The following is a 13,196-nucleotide window of genomic DNA, read 5'->3' on the forward strand; positions in this document are numbered from 1 at the left end:
ACACTGCTCAAAGAAATTAAAGATGACCTAAAAAAAAAAAGAAAAACAGCCTATATTCATGGGTAGGAAGACTTAATGTTGGCAATATTCCCCAGTATGATCTACAGATTCAATCCAATCCCAATTAAAACCCTAGCTTCCCTTTTTGTAAAACTGACCAACCGCCCCTAAAATTTATAAGGAAATTTAAGGAACCCACAAAAGCCAAAACAATCTTGGAAAATAATAATAAAGTTGAAGGATTCATACTTTCTGATTTCAAAACTCACTACAGAGCTACACAGAATAAGACAGTTTAGGACTGGCATGACAGATATATAGATCAAGGCAACCCAGAACTGAGAGTCTACACAGATTCATACAACATAGCCAACTGATTTCTAAGATGGTAAGTTCATCCAATGGGGAAAGAACAGTCTCTTTAGCAAATGATATTGGGACTGGATTTCCAAAAGAATGAAGCTGAACTCCTGCCTCAAACCATATACGAAATTAATTCAAAATGGAACAAAGATCCAAGAGCCTAAACCATAAAGTCTTTTTATAAAAGTGTGTCTGTGTTTGTCTATGTGTGTGTTTAAAATCTTCATGACCTTGGATTTAGCAATGGACTTTTAGATATGACACCAAAAGCATGCATGAACAGATAAACTAGACCTCTTCATCAAAATTAAGCACTTTTGTGCATAGGAAATTATCAAAGAAAATGGGGGAAAAAAAAATCGATACATACGAGAGGAAATATTTGCAGGTTATAAGGAGGTGACAAGGGTTCGAACCCTGGGCCGGGAAAATTCCACATGCTGTGAAGCAACTAAGCCCATGAGCCAGTGCACTAGAGCCTGCAAGCCACAACTACTGAAGCTCCTGCTCCACAACAAGAGAAGCCACCCCAATGAAGAGCCCTTGCATCACAACAAAAAGTAGCCACTGCCTGTTGCAACTAGAGAAAGCCCAGGCAACACCAAAGACCCACCAGAGCCAAAATTAAATAAAATTTTTTTTAAAAAAAAGGAGGGGGGAGGGAGAAGTTCTAAGCTTTGAGAAAGGCAGTTCTGAGATGTAAAATGAATAACAAATACAAAGAGCAGTGAGATTTTGAGTTGCCATAGCTGTGAAGTTCATACTCAAGAGTTTGGGTACAAAAACTTCATTTGAATACATGATTTAATGGGCTTCACTGGTTATCTACTTCAGAACACACACAACACATGTAACCAGGCAAACTGTTACTAAGATCACTCAACATATAATATAAAGCAAGAAGGAGTCAACTGTGCAACATGGTCATTGACAACAAGTTCATATGAAATTTCTTTCGTTCTCCAAGTTTCCCCTTGGTATTTATAAATTTCACAAACGTGGCAATGATAAAAGAAATGTTGAAATTGATAACACAGCAGTTTATTTATAACTTTGGGGGCTACAGTAATATCTGTGAATGTATTTAACACAATTGTACCAAAGCTCTAGTTTTTAAAAACTTTTGATAAACTACTTTCTACCAAAAATAGTCCTTATGATAATTTAATGCTCACAAAGTTAATACACAAAAAACTCTTCAATTCACATATTTTATTTTTGTTTTGTTGTGGTTGATATTGTCACTGTTCCCCCATTTCAACCCCAGTTCTATTATAAATAATTCTGTAGTAAACAATTTGGTGACTAGAACAATTTGACACTGAGGTCCATTGTGTTTCTAGGTGACAACATAGATGGGTGAGGAGAGAGCAATCTCCAAGAATATCCCATCCCTTTGGCTAAGAACCATGAGCCCACTTACTTGGGCCCCCAAGTTCAATTCTGATACCATTTCCAGAATATAGCAAAGTAAACTAACAAATGTGAGGAAAGTCTCTTGTGACTCATTTGATTAGATCAAATTTAATGCTTAAATATGACTTAACACTTGTTTACAAACAACTTATACGGCATGGTAAACAACTGCATATTCGTAAGATATGCATGCATTATTTTACTGCTAAAATTTTTATGAATATGAAAAATATTTCTAAAAATAATGATCCAATGCTAAATCTTAAGAGACAGAACTAGACTGCCTACCTAAGTGGTGAAAAAGCAATGGAAAGGGGACTGTATTTACCTACACTTTCTTCTGAAAGAGCTTTGGTTCCTTTACCATGCTTTTTTTTTCTTTTTTGACAAAAGTTTGAGAATTAGATAAATGAGATGGAAACAGGCAAGTGTGTGGCTCTAACGTGAATTCATTCTCAGTGGCAAGACAAGGTTACATAGAACTATATAACACATTCAATGTTGTTTTCATTTCTCTTTTATTATCTAAAACCTATATATACCACCTAGTTTTGAAGGCAAGAATTTCTGATTATTAAATGGAGACAGACACAAAAATATTTCAGTATTAACTGAACTCAGTTTTAACTTATGAAACAGTGAAACATTTCTATAGTCTCTCTCCTACAACAGGATAATTTTGTTATACAGAACGGTATATAACACATTCAATGTTGTCTGTATTATGGTTATGTCAAATACTAAAGATACTAAAGAAAACAATATCCTGGGAGCTTATTTCTGGAAATGTTACAATGTATCACCTTTTGAGCACTCTTTGTCCTGTTTTAAGAAAAGAAAAATGAAGATAATGACTTACAGAAAAAAGCAGATTGTGAAAAACAATAAAGCTGCTCCAAGGTGTTCTTTATATAGACTGAGATCCAAAATTCAGCACTATAGAATAAGTAAAGGCCCTGTACCTCTATTTCTGGAGCATAGGAGCTTGCCAATAACACGTGACAAAAACAAACCCCAAAACTATACTACTAAAGTTGCGAGTTTTAAAAAACAAATTTAATGCTTGGGCCTCAGCTACAACTTCAGAGCCCTACTGTAATGAAACAGGCTACAGAATGGCAGAGAAGGAGACTCGAAGGACTCCTGAGTGGACCTTGACATACACCCGAAGAAACAGAAGGGATCGTTTCAGGATCCTTAGAACTTAGCACAAAGCTCAGTATATGTCATCAAAAAAGCTAGAAATTGTTTTCCCAGGCATGCGCACTTGTCCAACAGAAGACCCTAACCTTGAATTTATTTCAGAAGAGACTCTCAACTGGTATGCAGCAACTCCTTAAAGGAGACCAGTACAAATGATTCCCACTCCCTTCACCCACAAGTTGAATCTCTGATCAAAGTGACAAATTGTGAAGCTAGAGTCTGTAAAGCTAGGGAATAGGTACACAAATAAATTTATATAACTTCACTAAATTTTAAAAAATATAAATGCTAACACATATGAATTATAATCTTAGCAATGAGCAGCAAAAGTTTAAAGTCTCAATCTTAAAGTAACCATAATATGGAACAGTGTGTGCTCAGTCATGTCCAGCTCTTTACAACCCCATGGACAGTAGACCAGCAGGTTCCTCTGTCCATGGAATTCTCCAGGCAAGAATACTGGAGTGGATTGCCATTTCCTACTGCAGGGGAACTTCCCAACCCAGAGATAGAACTTGTGGCTCCTGAGTCCCCTGTACTGGCAGGAGGATTCTTTACCACTGAGCCACCTGGAAAGCCCCAACCATAATATACACTGCTATAATAAAAGCCATGAATAGTTCTTTGTCGCCACAGCATACTGAGCTATGGAGATTAAAGGACAGTATCAAAAAATCAAATCTTCAGAGAAATTCATGATAGATATCTCTTACCTCATAAATGTTGGGGTGCCACATTTTGGTCAAGAATCTGAAGGTAGGTGGTGAATATGGGTAGTCAATAGGAAATTTAATATGCGCCTAAAAAGAAAAAAACAACGAAATGCTAGTAAGTAAGACTACAGGTTACTTATCTGCCTAACAATTCACCCTAATATACTCCAGTGAAATGGAACATCTTTCTGCACCATAAACTCTGGAGATTAAAATAGTTCATATATATTTTGTCAGCCCCAATGCTAGGGTTATTAGCATGTTTTTACAACTATCTCTTTAAATATTTATAAAAATTTATGTTAAATTGCAAATGCTCAACAGTTATATAATTTTTAACTGAATAAACATGAGTGAAAATGTTTAATATGTGCGTCACATTAATGGCTGCATTTTATATTCATAACAGTTAATACGACCTTATGGTATATTATAGAACAAAGATAATTTGTTTTACTCAACACCATTTAACTACTACCAAGGAGTAACAAATGCTATCATTTTGATACGGCTCTTCCAGGAGTTTTTCATACTGAAGTATGCTTATCTCTTTACAAAGCTTATTTTCAATTATTGTATTTATACTGTTTCTTTCCATCTGTATTATATCATAAACATTTTCCTTTGTATGTATGATTGTTAGTATTTGCAAGATGTTTCCATCATATGGATATATAGATGAACCATTTAAAAAAACCCATTTCCTTATTTTGGAACATATTGGTGATTTTTCACTCTTTTGCTATTGTAAGTACAGTCACAGTGAATGTCCTCAGCAGAATCCCACATTTCAAATATAAATAAGAGTGTCATCTGACCATACCAGTAAAAGGGAATGAGGACGGGAACGAAAGGACAAGCTGAGAGTAAAGCTGAGGACAGCAGTGAAAACTGCAGTCAGGATTCTCAGCAATTCTGTCTTCAATAAAAGCAATGAGAAAAACAGCAAAAACTGTAAGAATCAACTTCTTCAAAATCTAGAAAATCACATGAGGCTTGTAGCAGTCCAGGGAGGATCTATTCAAGGAAAATAGTTGAACTGGTTTTTATAGTAAACTTTGTGGCCATGGGGTCGCAGAGTCGGACACTACTGAGCAACTTCACTCACTCACTTCACTTGTGGTATTTTAACTTGCTCTAGTTAAAAGATCTCCAGGAGATCTTCCCAACCCAGGGATCGAACCCAGGTCTCCCACGTCGCAGGTGGATTCTTTACCATCTGAGCCACCAAGGACTCAGCAGGTCAAATAGACTAAACAACTATTTTAATAGGAAAGGGTGGGATATGAAATGTCTGTATGGCTTTGAAAATCTCTGACCAATTTCCAACTAGAAGATCAGGCCAATGTATAGGGCCATGAATATGCCTCAGCTATGCACATGCTCAGAAAAGTCATGAGAGGTCATTAGATGGCCTTCAACTAGCACCTCTGGTGAACCTGAGATCTGCACAAGCAGCAATTGAGGGTTAGGCCGAATTTGCAACTACCTAAGCTGAGTGTTAACGGCATGCCCCCAAATGCACACAGAGCTCCTCTAAAATGCCCAGGAGGTTTGTTGGTTCCAGGAAAATAACTGCATTTAATTTAATAAGGGAAACTTCTGCCCAATTACTGGGTGACCACTAAGCTAACCAAGTGAAGACTCTACTGGCCACACACAACCAAGAACACAGACGTTTCAGAATTAGGTCAGAAAAGTCATTAAGTAAGGAAGCAACTTCAACAAACAAGAACAACCAACATCCTGTTGCCACAATATATTATTTAAGCATCCAGTTTTCAACAAAATGTTACAAAACATGAAAAGAAAGTATGGCACATACAAAGGGTAAAAATAGCAACCAACAGAAACTGGAAGGTCAGATATTTACTTTATTAGAAAAAGACTTTAGATCAGCTGTATTAAATATATTCCAAAGATTAAAAGAAACCACAGCTAAAGAAATAAGGAAATGTATATGGAAAATCTTTCAGCATATCAACATGAAGAAATTATAAAAAACAAACAAACAAAAAAAAGTTTTGGAGCAAAAGAACCAAACATAAACCACGAAGCTGCAAAATACAGTAACTGAAATTTTAGAAATCTGCTAGATAGGCTGAACAGCAGATTTGATGAAACAGAAAAAAGAATCAGTGAAACTGAAGAAAGCTCTGTTTAGATTAACCAGTCTGAGTTAAGAGGAATACAAAGCAACTAACAGAGACCTATGGGACACCAGGTTATCAATATATACATACTAAGAGTCTCATAAGAAGAAATAAAAGGGGCAAAAAGAGCATTTGATGAAATAATGGCCAACAATTTGCCAAATTTGATTAAAACAATGACTCTAACAACCAAAAGCTCAACAAACTCCCAAGAGAAAAACTCAAAGAGATACACATCTATCTATCTATATATCGTATCTATCTATATATCATAATCAAATTGTTCACAGCTAAAGAGTGAATCTTGAAAGCGGCAAAAAAGAAACAATCCATCAAGTAGAATCCCTTGACAAACAGATGCCATCTCACCAGAAACCAGGAAGCCAGAAGGCAGTGGAATAACATTCGAAGTACAAAGAACAAAACCTGTCAATTGAGAATTCTATATCCAGCAAAACCATTCCTCAAAACTCAAATAGGCAAATTAAAACATTCCTAGGTAAACAAAAACTGAGAACTAGCAGATGATGACTAGCAGACCTCACCTCCAAGAAATACTAAAGGGAGTCCTCTAGGTTGAAAGGAAAGGACTAGCTACTACATGAACCAAGATGAAGAAAGAGCACAAATAAATATGTAGTACAAGTACAGGATAGACACAAAAGATATAATAAATGTTCCTTTTGTTTATAACTTTTTCCTCCCAATTTAAAAAACAGGGCTTCCCTGGTGGCTCAGCGGTAAAGAATCTGCCTGCCAATGCAGGAGACATGAGTTTGATCCCTGATCTGAGAAGATCCCACACAGCATGAAGAAATTAAGTCCATGTGGCACAACTACTGAGCCTGTGCTCTAGAGCCTGGGAGCCACAGCTGCTTAGCCCACTGGCCACAACTATTGAAGGCGACATGCCCTGGAGCCTGTGCTCCACAACTAGAGAAGATACTACAATGAAGAGCCTGCACATAGCAACTAGAGAGTAGCCCCCACTCCCCACAACTAGAGAAAATCCCAATGTGATTTGGATGTGAAGAGCCATCACAGCCAAAAATAAATTAAATTTTAAAAATACATAGCATAATAATTATAAATCTACTAAAGAGCATAAACCACACAAAGAAGTAATTTGTATACCAAGAAATAATTGAACTGTATAGTTATATGATGTTTATATAAAATAACTCCAAAAATTCAACACCCCTTCATGACTGAAAACACCCAACAAACTAGAAATACAAGGGAAATTCCTTGATTTGACAAAGGCCACCTAGTAAACAAAACTGCAACTAATATTATACTTAATGGTTAAGGAATTTCAGAAATTAGACAGGGATGTCCACTCTCATCATGGTGTATTCAACACTGTATTGGAGATGCTAGCCAGGGCAACTGGCAAGCAAATGAAATAAAAGGCATCTTGGTTAGAAAGTAAGAAGCAAAGTTACTTCTATTTTTATATTACATAATCCTGTATACAGAAAAATAAAAAGAATCCACTAAATATATTAGAATAGCAAATCAGTAAAGTTGCAAGATAAAACTTACAATATCAGCATCAATTATATTTCTATACAGCAGCCCTGAACAAACTGAAAATGAAATTAAGAAAATTCTACTTATAATAGCAACAAAAATAATAAATACTTAGGAATGAATTTAATAACAAGAAGTGCAAAGCTTGGGACTTCCCTGGCAGTTCAGTGGTTAAGACTTCACCCTCCAATGCAGGGGGTGTGGGTTCAATACTCGGTGGAGGAGGTAAGATCCCATGTGCCTCATGGCCAAAAATATTTAAAAACAAAAAACAAACAAAAAACCCAGAAGCACTAATGTAACAAACCGAATACTTTAAAAACGGTTCACATAAAAAAGAAAAAAACCTCCAACAAAAATGTGTGCAAAACTCACACTCTAAAAAGTACAAAACATTTTAAAAGAAATTAAAGACTTAAGTAAATATTAAATATCCATGATATTACAAGTTCATGTAGTTTCCCAGATGGCACAGTGATAAAGAATCTGCCTGACAATGCAGGCAACCCAGGAGACATGGATTTGATGCCTGGGTCGGGAAGTTCCCTTAGAGAAGAAAATGGCAACCCACTCCAGTATTCTTGCCTGGAAAATTCCATGGACAGAGGAGCCTGGTGGGCTACAGTCCATGGGGTCATAAAGGGTTGGAGACGCCTGAGCAAATACACACACATACACATGTTCATGGATTGAAAGATTTGATATTCTTAAGATGGTAATCCTCCCCAAGTTGATCTACACATTCAGCCTCACTGTATGGAAATTTCTGCTGCCTTCTTTTCAGTTTAGTCGTGTCCGACTATTAGCAACCCACGGACTGCAGCACACCAGGCTTCCTGTCCATCACCAACTCCCGGAGCTTGCTCAAACTCATGTCCATAGTCACTGATGCCATCCAACCATCTCATCCTCTGTCATCCCTTCTTCTCTTATCTTCAATCTTTCCCAGCATCAGAGTCTTTTCGTGAGTCAGTTCTTACATCAGGTAGCCAAAGTATTGGAGTTTCAGCTTCAGCATCAGTCCTTCCAATGAATATTCAGGGTTGATTTCCTTTAGGATGGACTGGTTGGACGTCCTTGCAGTCCAAGGGACTCTTAAAGAGTCTTCTCCAACACCACAGTTCAAAAGCATCAATTCTTCAGCACTAAGCTTTCTTTGTAGTCCAACTCTCACATCCATACTGACTACTGGAAAAACCATAGCTTTGACTAGACGAACCTTTGTCAGCAAAGTAATGTCTCTGCTTTTTATATGCTATCTAGGTTGGTCACAGCTTCTCTTCCAAGGAGCAAGCACATCTTTTAATTGCTTGGCTGCAGTCACCATCTGCAGTGACGCTGGAGCCCAAGAAAATAAAGTCTGTCACTGTTTCCATTGTTTCCCTATCTATTATCTATTTGCCATGAAGTGATGGGACTGGATGCCATGATCTTAGTTTTTTCAATGTTGAGTTTTAAGCCAACTTTTTCACTACCTCCTTTACAGAAATGGCAAAATTGGTACTTGGGGAACCCAGAATAGTTAACACAATCTTGAAAAAGAAGAACAAAGTGAGACAACTCACACTTCCCAATTCCAATATACTACACATCTACAGTGATCAAGACAGTTTGGTATTAACATAAGGACAATTCAGTGGGGAAAAGGCCTTGTCAACAAATTGTGCTGAGACAACTAGATATCCACATGCAAAGGAGTGAAGTTAAATCCTTTTAAATACACCAGAGGATTCTGCTTTTAACCAGGCCTGCCCTCAGGAGAAGCTACTTAGAACCTAACTTGGAAGGATCATTGTCAAAGCCTAACTAACTTAGGGGAAGAGAAATATAGAACTCCAACCCTAATATCCCACCTCACAGGCAAAGAAAAATTGAGAAACTCTTTTGAAAAGTTCACAGTCCAGAAGCAAAGCCTCGCTAAAAGGCCAAAACCTAATCACAGAAGTACACAACTCCTTCCCTTCCCCCTCACACCCCACCAATATATTACTGAGATACTTACAGCATATTATTTTAACAGAGTATATCACAGCTAAGTAACAAGAAAAAATTACAAGGCATAACAAAAGGATATATTACACATGAAGAAACAGAGCAAATTATCACAACCAGATATGACAGGGATGTAGGCATTATCAGAATTTAAAACTATGACTAACATTCTAAGGATTCCAATGGACAAAGTAGACAGTATGCAAAAACAGATAGGCAACATAAGCAGAGAGATGGAAATCCTAAGAAAGAACCAAAGTCAAATGCTAAAAACACTGAAGAATGCCTTGATGGGCTGCTTTCTAACACTGGACATGGCTGAGGGAAAAAAAATCTCTGAACTAGAGGATATTATGCATAGAATCCCTGAAAACAGAAAAGCAAAGAGAACAAAGCCTTGGGGTGGGATGGACCAGAACAGAGTATTCAAGGACTGTGGGAAATGCAAAAAGTATAAGATACATGTAATAGGAACACCAGCAGGAATAAAAGCCAACATTAGGAAAATGAAAAGACAACCAACCTACAGAATGGAGGGAAATACCTGCAAATATGATAAGGGACACATACCCAGAAAACATAAAGAATGCTTATAACTCAGTAATAAAGAGAAATAACTCAATTTAAAAATGGGCACAGTATCTGAACAGACATTTCTCCAAATAATATAAACAAATGGCTAATATGCATATGAAGAGATGCTCAACATCATTAGCCATCAGGGAAATGCATTCTAAAGGTAGAATGAGATATCACTTGACATACACCTACTGGCTATAAAGAGCGAGATAATTAAAAAAAAATGTTGGCCAGGATGTCATGAAATTAGAATGCTTTATACATTGCTGAAGGGGGTACTAAACGGTAGTCACTTTGAAAAACAGTCTAGCAGTTCCTTGAAACAATAAACTTGTGCCAGAGCAAGTCCGCTACCAGGTATGTGAGCAAGAGAAATGAACTACATAAGAACTTGTACAGAAATGTTCATAGTAGCATAACAGACAAAATGTAGAACAACCCCAAATGTCCATTACCCGAGGAATGAATGTACAAAAGGCATTGTATATCCATACATTAGAATATTATATGACAATTAAAAGGAATGATGTACAGGAGTTCCCTGGTGGTCCAGTTGTTAGGACTCAGCTTCCCTGCAGGGGAAAAGAGGAATGAAGTACTGACACATATTACAATGTAGATGAACCACAAAAACATTAGCTATGTGAAGTAAGACAGTCACAAATACCACATATTTATGAAAATGAGAGATTAGTGGTTGCCTAGGGTAAATTGGGAGGAAATAGATGCATGAACTTTTGGGATGAGGAAAATGCTCTAAAATTGTTTATGGTTGCAAAATTTTATGAATATACTAGAAATAGCTGAATTGTGTACTTTAAATGGGTGAACAGTGTATGTACATTAAAATCACAAAAAAAGCTGCTTATTTTTAAAAAGGGGGGCAGGTGTGGGAGGGTTTCCTGGTGGTCCAGTGGTTTAAGAATCTGCCATTATTTATAATGCAGGGGACACCAGTTCAATCCCCGGTCCAGGCAGATCCCACATGCTGCAGGGCAAGTAAGCCCGTGCTGTGCTGTGCTGAGCTGTGGCCAACTCTCTGTGACAGCATGGACTGCAGCCCGCCAGGCTCCTCTGTCCATGGGATTCACCTGGCAAGAATACTGAAGTGGATTGCCATTTCCTTCTCCAGGTGATCTTCCTGACCCAGGGATTGAACCCACGACTCCTGCACTGGTAGGCAGATTCTTTACCATTAGCACCACCTGGGAAGCCCCAAATAAGACCGTGCACCATAACTACTAGAGCCTGTGCTCTGCAATGAGAGAAGCCACTGCCACAAGAAGTCCATGCACCTCAATTAGAAAATAGTCCCTGCTCGCCGCAAGTTGAGAAAGCCCAGCACAGCCAAAAATAAACAAACCTGGAGTTCAAATGCAGTCACATCCTAATAGCAACAAGAATACTCAGTTCCTCAGATCTTAGTTTCAAAATACCATTTTCTAATAAAAAGAATCAAGGCTATTTGCAGGAATACTTGATACTGGATCTAGGGGAGTGAAATACAGCATGAGTATGGAGCATCTTACAGTACCTGAAAGTAAGGAAATGTTAACAATGGAGGCATACCAAAAACAAAAAGCAAAAACAAACACCATAGAAGCCAACCTGAAAAAGCCCCTACTGGCCAAATGTAAAGCAATTTATAGTACTGGGTGATAACCCAAGGTAAAAAGTAAATATACATGAGTGCATATTGGTATAAATTATTGAGTGAAAAAATATTAGGGAAGGGGCAAATCTTTCTTACAGCAGATAATATATATATAGATATACCCCATTAAGGAGGTGGAGTTTAGTTCCCCTCCCCCTGGAGTGTGGGCTGGGCTGAATGACTCACTTCCTAGGAATAGAGTAGGGCAAGGAAGAAATACTAACTTTACAGTAGAGAAACCTGGCAGACAACACCTTAATCAAGTGAATAAGATTAACATCATTGGTGTCAAGTCATTGAAATCATGACCTCCTGATAAGATGTGATGAGAAATGCAGCCCATCTTGGTGATGCTCTTACCCCCAAATCCGTAACCCTTCTAATCATGAGAAAAACATTAAACAAACCCAAATGGAGGGACATCCTACAAAATATCTGACCAGTTCTTTTCAAAGGTGTCATGAAAAACAAAGAAAGATGCAGAAATCATCAAATACTGGAGGAAACTAAGAAGACATGACAACTAAATGCAATGGAGTATTCTGAAGTGTAACCAGAAATAATAAAAGGCAATTACGAGTGGTAGGGTAGAATTGAGCCTGACTGCTAATGGGTATGAGATTTCTTTTGGAGTTGATGAAATAAACTGGAGTTAGATGGTGATGATGGCTGTATGACCTTGTGAATTTTAAAAAGTCCAACAAATTGTATACTTTGAAAGCCTACAATGTATTGGTACTATGGCTAGATGTTGTCTTGAGTAATGCCCTGAGTGGATTAAAGCAGAGGAAACAGCAAGAGGGCACCAGGTGCAAAGAATGAGGAGTCGTCAGGCATGGCTAGTGAGATGCTCGGTGGTAATTAACTACAGGAGACTGGATGAAGGCAGGCTGAGGCCATGTTTAGGTGTTTTAGTGGAAAGTTGTACATGCATGCTCAGTAACTCAGTCAATCCGACTCTATGTGACCCTATGGGCATAGTCTGCCAGGCTCCTCTGTCCATGGAATTTTCTAGGCAAGAATACTGCAGTTGGTTGCCATACATAGACACAAAAGGCCAGATGTGTATTCTAGAAAAATGACTCTAGGACAGCACTGTAAAAGATGAATGGAATGGGATGAAAAAACAGACATAAGTTAGAAATGGTTTCTTTTTCATTTTATCTGTTTCATCTCCCAGATCTGTATATACTTTAGAAAGCATTTATTACATAGTTATATGGGCTTCCCTGGTGACTCAGACAGTAAAGAATTCGCCTACAATGTGGGAGATCTGGGTTCAATCCCCAGGTTGGGAAGATCCCCTGGAGGAAGGCATGGCAACCCACTCCAGTATTCCTGCCTGGAGAATCCCCAAGGACAGAAGAGCCTGGCAGGCTGTAGTCCATGGGGTCACAAGGAGTCAGACACGACTGAACGACTAAGCACACACAGCACACACAGTTATATAATGCATGTTTGAATAAAACAGGATTATAAAAATTTCCATAAGAGACTGGAACTCTGGTGCTTGAAAATGTAGCCTCCTTACCACGTATCTATGAGAAATTAGATTATCCTAAAAATTATAAAATTTAGTAGTCAGTCAAA

At 37.8% G+C, this 13,196-nt stretch overlaps 1 protein-coding gene across 1 annotated transcript in view; it reads right to left on the reverse strand.

Moving 5' to 3' along the window:
* Positions 1 to 13,196, reverse strand: part of UBE2R2 (ubiquitin conjugating enzyme E2 R2) — a 95,254-nt gene that overhangs the window by 21,111 nt on the left and 60,947 nt on the right. Inside the window, exon 2 of the mRNA XM_043927706.1 lies at positions 3,696 to 3,782. Coding sequence (XP_043783641.1) covers positions 3,696 to 3,782 — 87 coding nt within the window. The remainder of the gene's footprint in view (positions 1 to 3,695; positions 3,783 to 13,196) is intronic.

Source organism: Cervus elaphus, chromosome 16 (assembly GCF_910594005.1).
Source record: "Cervus elaphus chromosome 16, mCerEla1.1, whole genome shotgun sequence".
Classification (NCBI taxonomy): domain Eukaryota; kingdom Metazoa; phylum Chordata; class Mammalia; order Artiodactyla; family Cervidae; genus Cervus; species Cervus elaphus.